This window comes from Guillardia theta (assembly GCF_000315625.1).
Source record: "Guillardia theta CCMP2712 unplaced genomic scaffold GUITHscaffold_45, whole genome shotgun sequence".
NCBI lineage: Eukaryota > Cryptophyceae > Pyrenomonadales > Geminigeraceae > Guillardia > Guillardia theta.
The window spans coordinates 168,153-184,484 of record NW_005434629.1 but is presented as its reverse complement, the minus strand read 5'-3'; the positions used below and the strand labels follow the sequence as shown (position 1 = coordinate 184,484).

Sequence of the window (16,332 nt, the reverse complement as noted above, 5' to 3'; positions counted from 1 at the left end):
CCGCTCCCTCTCCCTCCTCCTCCTCCTCCTCATTTCTCTGCCCCTGCCCATCCTGTTTGTGTTCCTCTTCCTTCTCCTGTTCCTCCGGATCATCTCATTCTCTCTCAGGCCTCAGAGTACGAGAAGCGAGCAGAAATGCTGAAGCTGGAACATGAGAACAGAGAGAAGATGAGCAAGGTGAGGAGGAGGAGGAGGAGGGAGGGAGGGAGGGAGGGAGGGAGGGAGGGAGGGAGGGAGGGAGGGAGGGAAGTCACACTTGCCGGCAGCTGGAGAGTAAGTTTCAGCGGGAGAAGCATGCGCTACGATCCTTCGTCTTTTCCACTGCAAAGAGCATGATAGCTCATCTCAACATGGAGAAGGTGAGGGTCGAGGAGGAGGATAATGATGGAGGAAGAGGAGGAGAGTTTCAAGTGACTTACGATGTTGTCAGGCGTTAAGGAACGTAAACCTTGAGGATTCATCGGATGAGGAGATGAGCGTCAACTGAGACAGAGAGGAGGAGGGTTCGCAGAAAGTTTGTATTTTGATGTGAGATGCATGTGAAGTTTATTTTTTGGGGATTTCCAAGATTTTCAACTGATCGCGAGTGATATCTGCATAGAGAGATATGTCGCTGTCTTTCAACTATTGACATGGGGCTGTCTTGTCTATCTAACATTTGTTGTGTTGCAATGAATAAGAGAGGAAGAGGTTTCGTGAAAAGCGTCGCCCTGGCTCGGATTATTATCTCTTCAGCTGCCAGATTCGCCCATCGTGAAAGACTTGCTCACTTCCCCAACCCACTGCCAACCTCCTCAACGTCGGGTGGTTGTCAAGAAGCCTTTTTGGAGGCCTCCTGGCAGGTTGTTGTGCTCCTATGGCGTCTGTGACGGCGATGAGGAAAACTCTGAGCGGATGTGGAGTGAGAAGAAGAGACAGCGGGGAGCTAGAAGAACAGGGAGGAGGTGAAGAAGTTGCAGATGAGATAGGAAGATGCCTGCATGCAAGGCAAGGAGGGGGGGCAAGGGGAGGGAGGAGGAGGAGGAGAACAAGAAAGAAACAATCAATCAGGAGAGACAGCAGGGTCACAGGAAGGAAAGACTTCGAGATGTCGCTCCAAAGGCGGGTAAGTGAAGTTGAAAGATTTCAAACTTACACGCCGCAGAATGCAGGAAATACCGACAAGTCGAAACCATTGAGAACATATGGAAAAGCATTCCTGAAATTCACAACCGTCAAACCCTTTTCTCCTTTACAGCCCAAACCCTTCTCCCTGTCCCTCCCTCCCTGTCCCTCCCTCCCCTCCCCCCTCCCCTTCTCCACTCCCTTTGATCTCTATCCTCCTACCGCCAGCCTCGCAGGAAGGGCTCGGATATGAAGACGATGAAGGGGTAGACGCGTTCCCGCACGAGAGCGGGAGCTTCCGGGAAGAGGAACCCGTTGAAGATGGGGAGGGTTGACCGCATGCTTATGCACAATGCATACCATGTCAAGAAGTTCTCCGCCCCATCCACAAATATCTGCATGCCATGCGTCACCCGCTAACAAGGAGTTTCGCCGATTAAGATCCTCCTGCTCCTCGTCTTCTTCCTCTTCCTCTTCCTCTTCTCTTTCTCCTCCTCCTCTTCGTCCTCTTATCACCCTTGTACTCTTCCTGCCCGTCCCCCTGATCTTGATCCCCTACCTCCTCCCCCCCTCTCCTTTCCCTCAATTCGATCAGCCTTACCTGCTCGAAAAGACCGTGTCCCTGACCCTCCTCAATCTTTGGCGATGATCCTGCCCACCCGATCGCGTCCGCGTCATACCAGTTCACATCAGGGATCGCAAATGCCAAACGCGATGCTCCTCGGCCATGGCTGATCCCGAAAGGATGTCTTTCTCCTATCCTCGAGTTGGACGCCAGGACGTACGCAGCCGCAATGCCAGGAGGACTCAAGTGCATGCCGGTGTAAGGAGTTACCTGCAACCTGACCTTCAACACGAAGACAGCGATGACATCGAGAGGATGAACAGAGCCTCCTTATTCTCATCGATGCCCTTCCTATCGCGTTGCTCCTGATCCTCTAATATTTCTATCAACCTCTGTTCACTCATCTGCCTTGTCCGGATGTTTCAGCAGTCCTATCGCCGACTACATTGCTTCGGCTTCGCTCATGCTTCTCGCTTCTCTTCTTCTATCTATCACTTCTTTATCTTCTCCCTTTCTTTCTAATTCCATCTCCTCTCCTCTCCTCTCCTCTCCTCTCCTCTACTCTCCTCTCCTCTCCTCTCCTCTCCTCTCCTCTCCTCTCCTCTCCTCTCCTCTCATCATCTCGTCCCTCTCCTCCCCTCCCCTCTTGCGCCCCCTCTCCTCCTCCCCCTTCCTTTCCCCTTCCCTCTTCTTCCCCCATCCTCTCCTCCTCTCCCGCCTTCATCTTCTCATTCTCTTCATCTCCGTTGTGCCTGCCCTGCATGGCCTTGATCTTTTCCCGCCACCCCCGTTTACCATCCCTCACTGCACCCTACCCCCGCAGGCCCTGAAACGTATGCACCCCCTCTCTACCTATGAATAGCTAGTATCTTGCACCGGTGTGGTGGGTACATCAATGACCCCACCTAGTCTTTTCCTAACCCGTCACCTACCCCACCATGGTCTGCAGACTATGCGACCGAAAACTTTTCCCCATTCCTGTCACCCCCACCCCCTTCAATGCTCACCCCACCCCCACATAAGACTTCATACCCCCAGGATTTCGATCATCTCTATTCCTGTACCCCACCATAGCCCTTCTTCTTCATATCTTTGACCACCACACTTTGCGCTTTCCTACCACCCCATTCAATATCTTTGAACAGTACCCGTATATTGTATCAAGACACCCCTGTATGAGTACCCCTCACCCCCCTTTTCTACATCAGGCACTTCCATGGTTGTACCTCATCAAATCCTTGAGCCCCAGTCAGGAATTTCCCCCTCCCTCCCCCCCCCTTCCCCCTCCCTCCTCATCCTCCTCCTCGCTCCTGCTCGCATCCTTCCTCTCGGAGTGTCGCTTCATTCTCACCCATTCCATCATCTCCTTCCTTCATCTCCCTGTATTTCGCGGCTGCTAGTTTTGTGTACTACAACACTATCATGTCAGTTTTATTTACAACACTATCATATCATGTCCCGACGATGAATGCATGGCAAAGTTTTCATGTGTTGGGTAGATGTTTACGTCGAGATGGTGTATTGTGAAGTAAAATACTGTTGAGGCACCATATTATTCATTCGACTTTACAGCTTTACAATTACAATAAGAACAGGCTGATGCTACCGTGGCAAGACAGGGTTGAGCTTCCAGCTTTCAGCCGTGGCTTCCAGGTTCCTTCACCACAAGTCAGCGACGAGCGAAGGCAGGCAGCAGAAGCACCGATCATGCCCGTCCAGGCTCGCAATGACGGACCGGTAATGGCGGACGGCAGCGTTGTAAGCTGCCGCTGAAAGGAGGCGTGAGAAGGCAGACTGACCGTCTGATCTCGTCCTACCTGCTTCCTCTGGAGTATCGTAGACGCCAAGGAACTTGATGCTCTCCTGCAGCTGGATCTTCGCTGCCCACGCGCCGGACGAGTCCTCGAATTCGACGCCTTGGTAAGTGACCTGAGGGCAGCAGTGAGGAGAACAGGGGGCAGCGAGCATGTCGGCCTGCCTTGGGCCTCTGAGCCGGATGCGTCAACTCAAGCATGGGAGGCTCTTTCTTGACGACCTTGTCCTGGTGGTAACTTGAGAGGCGGCTGGTAGCATAGGAGAGAGGACTCACAGGCAAGGGGGCCTCAGCGTCGGCGACTTTTCTGCGGAGGAGGATAAGAGGAGGATGCGGCAAGAGCCTCTCCGCCCACCCACCTGAGGTTCCAGAACTTGATGCTCGGGGGCGCCATGCCGAGCACTTCGATGTCGGGATCGGGGAGGGTCGTGCTGAACTTGGTGCCCTCGTCGAGCTTGATCTTGTAGCGCTTGTCCTGCTCGTTGCAGCCGACGATGGTGCCGGGGTAGAAAGCCCCGTCATCATACAAGACCCTGAGGCGCATGCCGTTGGTGTACTGGATGGAAGGCTGGGCTGCAGATTTCCCTCTGCTGGACCCTGTGGCGGACGAGTGGTGATGAGGAGCGGAGGCTGCGGGGAGAGTCAGCGATGACGGGGGCGGAAAAGGGAGGACAGACAGGATGCAGCGACTCCCTTGGGCGACAGCGCAGACGGGATAATCTGCGCAGCAGGATCAGTGGGGGAGGAGAGCAGGAGACTGAGCTACGGGGGAGAAGGGGAGAAGAAGACTGAGCAAGGTGGCAGACGGGGAGAGGAGGAGGGAGGGGTGTATCCATACTTCAATGTCCGGGTCCGGAAGGGGGGTCGTGAACCTTGTGTCGTCATCTAGCCGAATGGAGAACTGCCAGCCTGTCAGTCCCCTGGGTCGCATCGATCGCTGCCCTCCAAACCTCGTTCGACTTGTCGTCGTATGACAGGATGGCCCCATCGTACCAGATCCCGTCGTCGTAGAGCACTCTGACCCTCGAGTTCACGTACCGCAACGGGTTCGACAGCGCGTTTGCGCTCTCTTTACTCCCCTGGAAGTTGACCTTCGCCTTGTCTCCCTGGCACTCTTGCTCAGCACCCTGCTGGCACCGACTTCAAGTCCGTCTCACCTGGTACTTGATCGCTGCCTCGTCATACGCTTTGGCCGCGTCCTCCGCGTTGTCGTACTGCCCCAACTTGATCGTCTGCCCCTGTCGCTTGATCTCCGCCAGCCAGTATCGGTCTCGCTTCCTCACACCGATGTACCCCTTGTCCTCTGGGGCCGCCACCTCCGCTGCTCCCTCAGCTGCTGTGTTCCTGACTGGCTCACTCACGACCTCGTCCCCCTCGACTAGCTGGATGTCAGGGTCGGGCAAGGTAGTCGACAGCTGGGTCTCCCCGTCGTCTAGCGTGATGTGGTATGTCTCGTCGGCAGGCTTTCCCTTCTCCCTCTCAATGAACTCGCGGCCCGTGATAGCCCCGGGGTACCACCAGCCGTCGTCGTAGAGGACGCGGAGACGCTGGCCAATGGGGTGCTGGAAGCTCCTGGCCGGAGTCGTCGAGCTCCTTGTCTCGCGTGACTTGGTCGGCTTGCTGGCCTTCAGCTGCCCCTCTTGCTGGGCCTTCTTCGCCTCCTGCCCACCCTGAGGCTCGCCCTTGGCCTTCTCTCCCCTCCCTTCCTGGGGCGGGTTGCTGCTTCCTTCCACCCTCGGGGAGTCAAGCTTGTCCTCCTTCACCCCCTTCCCGCCATCTTTGTCCTTCCCCGTCTCCCTGTTCGAGTCCACCGACTGCGACCGGCGGTTTGGCCGCGTCTCCCTCGCAGGGACAGGGGTCGAGGCACCCGACGGCGCGTTCGCCAAGCCAGCAGCCGCTCCCTTCCCTCCTCGATCGATCTCAACCGTCGGGTGGCTCTCCTTCTCCTCCCCAACATTCTCAGAGCCGCTCGCCTCGACCGGCTTTTCCGGCCCCATAGACTCGTCGGCGTCCGCGGGCTTTTCCTTCCCTTCGCTTTTCGCTCCCTTACGTTTTCCTTTCGCCACCTTCGCCTTGGACGTCTTCTTCTCGGCTTCAGGCTTCTGCTGCTCCTGCCCAGCATCCAAAAGCACCTCTGCATCTTCTCGCGCATCGACTGGCAGTTCCTCCCCATCCTCCAGCAGCATTCTCAGCTCTCCCTTCGCCGACTTCGCACTGGCGCCCTCCTCGTGCCGGACAAGTTTCCCCTTGACCCAACGTGCCTCCTTCCAGCATCTCACAGTCTTCCCAACGTTCTCCGAGGCTCCTGACTCGCTCAAGAACTTCTTCATCGGCATCCAGACTCCTTCGCTCTGCTCCTGGTCTGCCTCCGCCTTTCCTGCAATAGCAGCCGCCGCTTCCTTGTCAGCCTCCTTCACCCCCTTGCCCTCCGCGCGGTTTCCCCCCTTTCCTTCCCCGCCGCTTGCTCCCCTGCCTTCTGTACCTGCCTCCTTCCCTTCCCCGCTGCCTCCGTCTTTTCCCTCTACAGCGTTTCCTGCTTTCCCTTCTGCACTAGTTGCTACTTTAGGCTCTGTGCGGCTTGCCCCCTTCGCATACCCCTTCGGATCCCCCTTCCCTTCCCCCTTCCCTTCTGCACTTCCTTTGGCCTCTGATCCCCTTGGCGTCTTGGGCTCTGAACTGCTTCCTCGCTTTCCCTCTGCTCCCCTAGGGGTGACAGCGGGTTCCGCACTGCCTTCTCCCTTCGCCTCGGACCCTTGCGATCCTTTCCTGTCACTGCCCCTCTGGTTCTTCACTTCCGAACCGGCTCCTCCCTTTCTCTCTGTTCCCCGTGGCGTCTTCACCTCTGCACTGCTCACCCCTTCCCGTCCACAGCGCTGGGCCCTTTCTCTTCACCGGCGGTTGGACCTTTGCCTTCGGATCCTCTCGGAGACTTTGCCTCGGCTCCTTTTGCCTTTTTTGCTTCGTTCGCGCTCCTCTGGCTGGCGCTTTCCCTCTTAGCAGGAAGGGATCCAGCGGGTTTGTTCCCCTCCTGCGTTGAGCTTGTTGCTTCCTCTTCTACTTTCACCGCAGAACTTGCACGTTCCTCCACCTTGTGCTCTTCTTTCTCCTTGGTCTTCTTCTCTGCCTTCACTTCCTTGCTCTTTTCTGCCACCTCCTCGGCTACAGCAGGCTGATCATCATGACTCTCTACAGCACTTTTCACTTTCTTCTTCCCCTTACTTCCTTTCGTCGACGCGTCTGCAGTCTTGGCGCTCTCCTTCTTCCCTTCCACCAGCGCGACCGCGGGGGCCTCCGGCTGGGGAGGGACGGAAGAAGGGTTCTCCTGACCGGACAGACTCAGCAGAGGGGCTGAAACGCTCCCTCGAGCGGGGGTGACGCTGGTCAGGTTGGGGCTCTTGTTTTCGAGCTTGAACTTCTTCTTCCTGTTCTTCGAGTGCGACAGCAACGGCCCTGCAAGACACTCAGGTCCCGTCCCTGGCAAGGCAGCAGGGGGTCGAACCTGATCGTCTCTTCTTCGATCTGTGGACAGGGTCCTTGGGAAGCGCCTCCGGTGCTGAGCTGGTGGCAAAATTGGACGCCTCCCCCTCTGGCTGCACAGGAGCGCCGTCCTTCTTTTTTCCCGGCTTTTCGTTCGGCGTTTCGTTCTTATCAACCTCAAGCGCTGTTGCACTCGCCTTTGACCTTCCGCCTGCTCTACCTGTCAGATTATCGTTTGCCCCATTTCAAGTCTGACCTCGCCCGGTCTGCGATTGCCCGGCCTGTTTGACTTTCACGTCGTCAAGCGAGAGCTCCTCGCCGACGGGCAGCCGCTTTCGAGCTTTATTCTGTTTGCCATCCTCTACCTTTCAAGGCGTAAGCAAGAACATCCAATAAGGGAAGCAAGTACCTCAGTCTGAACGGCATCTGCCTTCCTGCTCCAAGTGAAGTCAGTCAAACTGCCCTGCAAGCCGAAGTTGACTTGCCAATGGCCGTGATGGCCGCCTCGCGTTGATCGCTGAGGAGCAGAGCTCGGAGACTTCTGGGGCGTGGGTTCGCTTTTCTTGGCGTGAGCATGTGGCTTGTTGCTGCTCAGAACAGTCATGAAACGAGAGGAAAGGATCATGCGGAATTACTGGACGTGCATTTCTTCTCCCGGCATGTATCTTTCAACCTGGTCCAAGGGGATCAGGACAAGCAACAAGCTCGACATCGGCAAGGGGGAACCCACCTGATGGGGGACCCGACGGTGCTTGAAGTTGCCAGCCCGTCCTGCGCGGACAGGCTGCGTCCCCTTGCGCATGCCAACAGCTCCTGATCACATGAGATCAGAATGACGACACCTGGGAGCGACTTCTCTGACCTGTCTCAAGGATCTCGACGTCTACGTCTGGTAAGGCCACAAAGATCCTGAAACCACCAGCCTGTCAGCCGCCACTGCCGGGCCCGACGGAGCGGCACCTGTCCCCTTCATCGAGCGAGATTCGATACTTCCCCGTCGGCTCATGGAAGTCATCGATGCTCCCATAGTACCAGAACCCATCGGAGTAGCACACGCGCACGCGTGTCCCCCCTGCAAAAGTGTCGTCCTCGGACATCCCTACATGCCGCTATCAGCTCCGCTTCTCGCACAGGGAATTTGCCGCTGAGTCCCCACCGAGCAATAGAACGTGGGGGGATTGATGGCAAAAACAAGCAAATGGCAGGAAAAGGATCCGGAAGAGAGGAGAGTGGAGGGGGGGGGGGGGGGGTTGTGCAGGGGAATTATATCAGAACATCAGGAATGCCCTTCAAAAGCTGATGATTACATGACCTTTCCTTTCCCTCTTCTCTCTCCCTTTAATCATTTGACAAATTCATCTCTCTGATTAGACTATTATCTTCATTGTCTCTTCATACTGATCTCATGGGTTTTCTCACTCTTGCATGATGTAGCTGCTCGCAACGCTCTCTTGCCCTCTCCACTGCTCTAATCGCTGCTGCTGCTATGCCCTGCTGCGCTCTCCTTGCCTCTAACGCCCTTCCCTCTGTGCTTCACATGTCTCTCAACCTTTGTCTCGCATCTACTCTGTCAACGCCTCCTCCCCTCTCATTCACCTCCCTCCCCTCCTCCTCCAGCTCCTCCTCCTCGCCTTCTCCTCCCCCCGATCTCCATGATCGTATTTTAGTCAAATGTCACAACTCAGGTATAACAGTTTTACTCATCATAGGCTGGTCTACTGGCAATCGAGGACAGCGAATCTATCCTAGTGAAACCTGACTCGGAGCGCGGCCTGTCCGACCGTACGGTCGAAGCCTAAAGTTCAATCATTGCCGCCGCCCGCCGGGCGCTGCCGCCAGGGCCGGGGGCCCGGGGGCCGCAGGGGCACCGTGAGGCTGTGCCATGATCGCCAGCCATTTTATTGAAATAGCACAAGGCCGCGAGATCGGTTCAATTATCATATCATAATACACGCTACAGCAGCGGGCGGTCCGGCGGCTGGCCCCAGACGGAACAGTGAACCGTGGCCACCGCCGGTCCGACCTGCGAGGCTCGGACTGCAGCCGTGGACCTCACTGCGGCAAGGTCTCCGGCGCATGCCCTCAAGCACCGTGGCACCCGCCGCGCTGGGGTTGTAACTTAGTAAACTTGGCACTATCTTATTGCGGAGCGCCTTGCCACTGAGGTTGAGCATGACTCAATGAGACGGTGGTCTGAGTAGGTTGAGAGTTGAGTTGAGCCCCCAAGGCTCAAAGATGGTCGTGTTCTCATTGTAGACGAAGCAGTAGGAGTCATTGACAACCTTGGAAAGCTCAAGAGCACATGAGTGAAGCTTCTGACATACCCACACCTGATGAGACTCCGTCATCAACTGCCCCATCCCTCCCGTGGTGAAGCTGCCGTCGTTGCGAGTCAAGTGACCGATGATCTCTCCCCATGTCTGTGTCAGCTCACACTTGCCTCCTCCTGCGATGCTCGACTCGAACTGCCGCAGCAGAGCGCGAGGAGGACCGAACCCCGCAACCGTGTAGTACTCGACGACTTGTTCCTCCCCTGCTGCAAGGCTTCCGACATCGAACGTGATGTAAATCATCCCATCCTGGATCTCGTACATGGAGTTGAGAGCGTTGTCATATACATGTGGATCGTAGATGCTCAGACCCCAGTTTCCCGTGAACAACCTTGCACGATCATCTGTCGTGTAGTAGAAGACAACAGCGGTCTTGTTTCCGCTCACGTCCAAATAAGGGTCGTCGGCCCCGTAGCTCTCGGCGGAGATCGCGCTGCATGGCTGGCCAAGACCTCGGCTGCAGAGAATCTCATTGATGGTGGTGAAGCTTCCTCCCATGTCAACCGTGTTGTCAGGGTCCGCGTACCGCATGTACCTCACGTCATCCAGCGTGTTGGAGCCCGTGTTCTTGAGTTTGGCTCTCGTGAGGAAATAGAAGTCTTGGGGTTGAAAGCTGGTCTCTATCTCAACCGAAAGATCCCCCAGCATAGCGACTGTCACCGCCGACAGGTATGGATCCTTGGACGCGTTGTAAACAAAATGCCCGAAATTGTCTCCTTCGTGCACAGTACCGTTCCCAGACAGTCTGTACCCGGCACGGAAGCCTGGTGTTGGGCATGGTCACTCACTGCAGCAAGCCGAGCATGGCAGCTAGGCAAGAGGGCGACATACCTTCCGCAGGTGATCCAGGCAGGAAGTAATCGATCCGCAGGTCTGCTCCCTCTCCGAAGCCATCGGCATCCCCGAGAAGACTCATCCCTCCTGCCCATGCTCCTGCGGAGAGATCATGTCAGAGAGCTCAAAGTGCACAACAAGGCGCGTGAACGGGCTTACCTTGTCGGGTGTACAAGTCAGCAGGTTGCACATCGGTTCCTAGCTTTCCTGTAGGCCTGAACCCTAGCTGGATGTACTTGCCGCCAAGGAAAGCATCTTCTTGAAACATCTCACTCTTTCCCTCATACAGCGCATCTGACGGCGACAGTCCTGTCATGCACAGCAGCACGAGGACTGAGAGATGTCTGGTGCCTGCTCCTCTCATCGTTCGCAAGATTCTGGTAGCTGGGCGGGGCTCTCCTGAAGTTTCTTTGTACCTTATGAAAGCATGTTTGTACCATCTTTTCAGGTGAACGGTACACATGGGCATCTTATTTTGAGCCAAGAGAAAAAATTCATGGTACAGAAGTTTTACATCTCATACAGAAGATAGCAGTACTGAGTCAGCTGGAACCTTACCCTAAAAGGTTTGCTAGTTTAGGACTACCCCGCTCGATGACCAACTTTGCACCGTTGGACTACCCCCCTTGATGACCAACTTTGCACCGTTGGACTACCCCCCTTGATGACCAACTTTGCACCGTTGGACTACCCCCCTTGACTCAGTGATGACCAACTTTGCACCGTTGGACTACCCCCCTTGATGAGCAACTTTACACTGGACTACCCCCATTGATAACCAACTTTGCACCGTTGGACTACCCCCCTTGATGAGCAACGTTGCACCGCTGGACTACCCCCCTTGATGAGCAACTTTGCACTGGACTACCCCCCTTGATGAGCAACTTTGCACTGGACTACCCCCCTTGATGACCAACACAACTTTGCACTGGACTACCCCCATTGATGACCAACTTTGCACTGGTGATAGCTTCCTTCTGACTGGACACCGGTGACCTCTATCCCGGTCAAGTTAAGTTAAAAATCAGTATGAGGACAATGACCGGTGACTGAGGCGACGAGCCCCGGTGAGTCACTGCGTCACGTTCTCCCTCTTCATCACCTGTGCCCGCGTATGTATGGCTTGAATGCGACCGTGACGCCGGCCCACCGTTACGATGCTGCCTCCGAGTGCAGCGGCTGAGCGGCTGCCGGCAGGGAAGAACGGTTCGGCCAGGCTTGTAAGAACTTTCAAGACATGTTCTCTACTTTAGCATTCTAACGGGCTCGAGGTTGCAAGTTGAATGCGGCAGAAGCGACGAGGAAAGGATCAGATGACCAGAGGAACCATCCCGGAGTCGGGGTGTGTTGGCCCCTGGTGAATGCTACTGATCATAGTATAAGTTTGGGGTCTCCCCAAGTCCTCAAATCTCGTCTTTCTACCTGTCTTCCTCCCTCTAAGTTCTTCCCCCCTACTCTTCTCTCGCTCAGAGTCTTTCTTTCTCTTTTCTCGGAAGTCTATTACCGTAGTACCAAGCTGCACACCGGGCCGTCGGTGACACTACAGTCAGTTCGCTACCGTAGTACCGTCACGTGCGACGGTACAGCGTTCGTTGAACGCCGGGTTCTCTCTATCACATGATGCCGGTCACCGGATTGGTCTGTGTTGACAATACTTGAAGTGTTGATGGTCAATGGAAGGTTGGTCTGAGAAGGCCCAGTGAACTTGTGAACAATGTGTCCGAGGCTGGTTGAGGCCCGGCGGGCCGCCAGTCACCGCGGTCACTGTCAGTACTGAGCGCACCGCCCCTCATACCGCACCGTGGCCTTCGCTGTTTCACCAGTAGAAACAGTGGTGGCAAGAAAGGACAGAATTCTGTCTCATGCATCCGTTGAGTTTCTACAAGTTTGCAGAGGGAAGACTTTCTACCAAAACTTGAGAGCATGTTGTCAAGTTGTGATGATCGTTGTAATTTGATTGATCGATTCCAAGTATGACAAAGAAAGTTTGCAGCCCGCAGTAATGCTGCACCTGCGGCGGTGCCACTTAGAGCACGAATCATTGAATTCGCTCAATCGATTCTTTCGTAATTATCCTTGTGCACTGGACTCTATCGCTCACTGGCAGGCTCGGGCGGCTCCGGCCGAACTATCAGACTTAGCCTCGTTGTTCTCTCCCGCGTCTGCTGATACGTCGTCGAAAAAGCGTACCTTCTTGTTGAAAATCTGTGCAACCTCACTGAAAAACCTGACCTCCACGTCAGCCGTCTTGGAAGATAGATACACAAACGCCCCCGATGGCCCGTGAATGCCGTCAGAGAGCTGCCCGTACAACATATTGTCCAGATTGCCACGGTAGGTGGGTATCGCAAGGTCCTCGGGTAACCCGATCTCTTTCCATACTGCACTTCGGAAGCTTTCCTGGCTCTCCAAGAGCCAATATATGTTACTCATAGAAATCTGTCTTCGCTTGATGAGACTCCAATACTTCTGCGGCAACTTTTGCGACACAGATTGGACCGCCTCGTTCTGATAGCATTGAGCAATATCAACCACTTCCCTAAACAGCACCTCAAGCAGATACCTATGTTGGCAACATTATTATGCATATTTCAAACAACTTTCAAATGCACACCTTCGAGTGTGGTGGGACAGCTGACGCTTGTAGTGATTAGCAATGTCCCTTTGATCCCTCTTCATGTCCTTCAGCAGCAGCTCCTTCTCCTTCTCCTTCTCCTTCAGCAGCAGCTCCTTCTCCTTCTCCTTGTCCTGCAGCAGCACCTCCTTCTCCATCTCCTGCATGCACAACGCAACGAGATAAGTGCTCGAATCCGGAATTGTACGCTCCAGAAGCTTGCACGCCTTCCGGACATATCTTAAAACGCTATCGGAAGGACCAGTCCATGCGGTGAACGTTCGTACTTGCACGCAAGCGGCTGGGAAGCGTGGTAGCATTCGGAGTAGGAGCCGGCGATCTCCGGGCCCCCCATCATGCTCGCAGCAGACAAAACAGACCAGCGGGACTGGGGAGCGGCAAAGCCTAGACTGGCGGGCAGACACCATCTTGTAGGGTTCATTCCAAGTGCCTCGCGAGTGTCCCGGCAGCGGCTTGAAGGTCAAGCTGAGTGACAGTGACAGTGAAAACGAAGGGGAGGCTACTGTGTTGGCGCCTCTCGTCGGAACCGTCCGCGGTCCCGAACTTGCCCCCGTTAGTGGTAGGAGAGCCTTTTTCAGCCCCTCATACAGTCACCCTGAGTACCTTTGAAAGTTATGGCCTTCCCGACATCATGCCGCAGTGTCCGACGGTCCCGACATACCGTACAGTACCGTCAGTGTACTATCATCGCGGGGTCATGACCATCATTGTCACGGTACCACGGGGATGCGGCCGCCGGGCCCCAGCCTGACTCGCTACCGTACGCCGGTGGCGCTGAGGCGGCCAGACTGACTCAAGCTCCACCGTGACGGGGCCGGCGCCGCCCAGGCCGCTCGCCCCGCGAGGGGCCTCCGATTCCGAAGTTCGGAGGAATTTACCGTACTGTCCGTCGGAAAGAGGCCGGGCGGCGTTCGACAGGCAGCGGCCGGAGGCAGGAGCGGCAGTGTTGGTTGGCAGCGGCCGCAAAGTGACAAGCGGGGGCCCGGCCGCCTGAGGCCCTGTGCCGGGCCCGGCGGCCGCCTTCCGAAGTTCAAGGGCCCACTGCTTCCGGACTACGGAGCTGTTTTTAAAATATTTACTCAACCACAGGAGAGGATGCAGGCGGAGCAGGCTGGTGGTGGTGACTGGGGGTCAGGTCGATACTGAGAGCGAGCGAGGAGAGCTGAAGGAGAGCTGAAGGAGAGCTGAAGGAGAGCTGAAGGAGAGCTGAAGGAGAGGTGAAGGAGAGCTGAAGGAGAGCTGAAGGAGAGCTGAAGGAGAGCTGAAGGAGAGCTGAAGGAGAGGTGAAGGAGAGGTGAAGGAGAGCTGAAGGAGAGCTGAAGGAGAGCTGAAGGAGAGCTGAAGGAGAGCTGAAGGAGAGGTGAAGGAGAGCTGAAGGAGAGGTGAAGGAGAGCTGAAGGAGAGCTGAAGGAGAGCTGAAGGAGAGCTGAAGGAGAGCTGAAGGAGAGCTGAAGGAGAGGTGAAGGAGAGCTGAAGGAGAGCTGAAGGAGAGCTGAAGGAGAGCTGAAGGAGAGGTGAAGCAGAGCAAGGAGTGGAGGAGGATTATGATTCCGAACCATCGATCAATCCACCCTTCAAGTATCCAGAAGCCGCAGTTCCTCCAGTATTCCTCCCTCTTTCGGTCGGTATCCTCAGGCCACGTCCTCACTGGCCTTCAGGCGCGTCCAGTTCTTGCCAGCTCCGGACTTTCTGTAGCGACCCTCAGGACTATCTGGGACCTCAGCGACCTCTCGCATGATGGCTGCCTCGACCTCCCAGAGTTTGCGATCGCCATGCATCTCGTTGACTGTGTCAAACTAGGATTCCCACTCCCCTCAGCCTTGAGCCATGAACTCATCTCGTCGGCAAGGGCAGGGGGGCTGGATGCTCCAACTTCGCCTTTGCAGCAGCAGCAGCAGCAGCAGCAGCAGCCGCAATCCTATGTGCAGCCGCAATGGCAGCCACAACAGTTTCCTTACATGCAGCATCAGCATCAGCATCAGCATCAGCATCAGAATTCATACATGCATCCACAGCAGCAACAACAAAAGTTCATGGATCATCATCAGCAGCAAGTGTTCATGCAGCAGCAGCAGCAGCCATTCGTGCAGCAGCATCAGCCAGTGGAAGATGACTTCGGTGACTTCGAGGGCCAAGGCGTCGACGATGACTTCGGTGACTTCGAGTCTGCCTTTGTGTCAGCAGAACCTCCACAGCCTGATGTGCAGCCAGAGCCCTCTGTCGACCTTCTGGGCAGTGTGGCTCATGTTCCCTCGCAGGATCCGCCATTAGCGCAAGAGCCTGTCTCTGTCGGGAGTGAGATGATTCCTGCTAGTAGCGATGGCTCACAGGCCCCAACGCCGATCCTTGAAGATCTCTTGTCGCTGGCTGAACCTGCGAAGATAGACACTCCACTCGATAGTCATGGTGCGGTGAGAAGGAACATCGTTACGAAGGCTGTCCACATTCTAGATCTCTTCGCTGAAGAATCGAAGCCGAAGCCGAAGCTGAGGGATCTGATGAAGACCACTCCAACCAAAATGATTGACCCGCAGCAGCACCTACACCAGAAACCCTCCGCTCCTTCCAAGGCGTATGACGTCTTCACCAAGCTCGTGCAGGAAGATCTTGGAATTGTTGATTCGAACGAAGAGACTCCTCCTGCTCAGGATGACGATTTTGGCAACTTTGAGGCTTTCAATGGAGATGACACTCGAGCTGTGAATGATGCTGATGCGGGTGATCAATTCGGCGATTTTGCTTCAGCCTTCGACGAAGAAGCGAACGATGTGCACGAGTCAGGGGCTGCGGGGCAGGGTACAGACCCCTCAAGTGAAAGAAGACATGAAGATCATCGTGTACATGCGCCAGGGACGATGGAGTTCAAGCTCAATCCTGTCCAGTACTTGACTGAGCTCGGATTCGACTCCAAGGCGGCAACGGTCGCACTTGAAAAGTGCGATTGGAACACTGAAGCAGCTGCAAACTTGCTGCTCGCACAAGAGGCAGAGCCGGGCCCGTCGAAAGGAAACGAGTGGATATCCAGTGAAGATGAATTTGGCGACTTCGAGGAATACAATGATAAGGGGGGGAGCGATGCCGACCACCCGTACCCGATGCCTCAGTACATCGACCAGCAGGGTGAAAGATTGTTCGACTGGAGCCTGGCGGAGGATGACAATAACCTGGTTCAAGGACAGCTCTCTGACGTTCTGCCCGACTCTTCAAATGAAGTTTCCTTGATGAAGGGTTGTTACATGTCTCTTTTGCTGCTTGCTGCCTGACTGCCTGTCTTTTCAGGGAACAAAAGTGCATCGGATGTGGTCAAGACTGGCAGGGCAGTCGATCTCTTCCACGATATCCACCAAGGAATAGAGCAGGAGGATAGAAGCAAAACGTTGGCAGGGATATCAGAGGTAGCAGGATACATGGAGACAGCTGAAGACGACTTTGGGGAGTTCGGAGGGTTCGATGGAGAGGAGGCCGAGCCTCCTGGAGCAGCACAGGTATCGGCAGCTGGAGGAGGAGGAGCGGTGGGCATGGAGCTTCTGCAGGACGAGATCAGCAAGCTGTACGGGGAGACAGAGCCGACAAA

At 55.6% G+C, this 16,332-nt stretch overlaps 6 protein-coding genes across 6 annotated transcripts in view; 2 read left to right on the top strand and 4 right to left on the bottom strand.

Moving 5' to 3' along the window:
- Positions 1-487, top strand: part of GUITHDRAFT_140341 (hypothetical protein) — a gene marked incomplete at both ends in the record, with an annotated part of 3,252 nt that extends 2,765 nt beyond the window's left edge. Inside the window, 3 exons of the mRNA XM_005830498.1 lie at positions 109-177; positions 267-359; positions 431-487. Coding sequence (XP_005830555.1) covers positions 109-177; positions 267-359; positions 431-487 — 219 coding nt within the window. The remainder of the gene's footprint in view (positions 1-108; positions 178-266; positions 360-430) is intronic.
- Positions 488-649: 162 nt separating this feature from the next.
- GUITHDRAFT_163795 (hypothetical protein) lies at positions 650-1,921 on the bottom strand (the record flags this gene model as incomplete). The annotated part of the gene is made up of 4 exons (XM_005830497.1): positions 650-863; positions 1,136-1,198; positions 1,327-1,499; positions 1,706-1,921. 4 exons carry the CDS (start codon positions 1,919-1,921, stop codon positions 812-814), a joined length of 504 nt encoding a protein of 167 aa, XP_005830554.1. The 3' UTR covers positions 650-811.
- A 1,407-nt stretch (positions 1,922-3,328) lies between these two features.
- GUITHDRAFT_140339 (hypothetical protein) lies at positions 3,329-8,056 on the bottom strand (the record flags this gene model as incomplete). Its single annotated transcript, XM_005830496.1, has 16 exons — positions 3,329-3,438; positions 3,487-3,598; positions 3,759-3,789; positions 3,842-4,112; positions 4,160-4,202; positions 4,321-4,383; positions 4,433-4,612; positions 4,640-6,254; positions 6,338-6,932; positions 6,982-7,179; positions 7,216-7,324; positions 7,369-7,546; positions 7,595-7,632; positions 7,690-7,772; positions 7,822-7,868; positions 7,920-8,056. 16 exons carry the CDS (start codon positions 8,054-8,056, stop codon positions 3,329-3,331), a joined length of 3,810 nt encoding a protein of 1,269 aa, XP_005830553.1.
- Positions 8,057-8,879: 823 nt separating this feature from the next.
- Positions 8,880-10,487, bottom strand: GUITHDRAFT_163794 (hypothetical protein; the record flags this gene model as incomplete). The annotated part of the gene is made up of 3 exons (XM_005830495.1): positions 8,880-10,053; positions 10,121-10,222; positions 10,283-10,487. 3 exons carry the CDS (start codon positions 10,485-10,487, stop codon positions 9,137-9,139), a joined length of 1,224 nt encoding a protein of 407 aa, XP_005830552.1. The 3' UTR covers positions 8,880-9,136.
- Positions 10,488-12,220: 1,733 nt separating this feature from the next.
- Positions 12,221-12,904, bottom strand: GUITHDRAFT_110377 (hypothetical protein; the record flags this gene model as incomplete). Its single annotated transcript, XM_005830494.1, has 2 exons — positions 12,221-12,662; positions 12,738-12,904. 2 exons carry the CDS (start codon positions 12,902-12,904, stop codon positions 12,221-12,223), a joined length of 609 nt encoding a protein of 202 aa, XP_005830551.1.
- A 1,398-nt stretch (positions 12,905-14,302) lies between these two features.
- Positions 14,303-16,332, top strand: part of GUITHDRAFT_110376 (hypothetical protein) — a gene marked incomplete at both ends in the record, with an annotated part of 3,997 nt that continues 1,967 nt past the window's right edge. Inside the window, 2 exons of the mRNA XM_005830493.1 lie at positions 14,303-15,986; positions 16,038-16,243. Of these exons, the coding sequence (XP_005830550.1) occupies positions 14,303-15,986; positions 16,038-16,243 (1,890 nt within the window). The remainder of the gene's footprint in view (positions 15,987-16,037; positions 16,244-16,332) is intronic.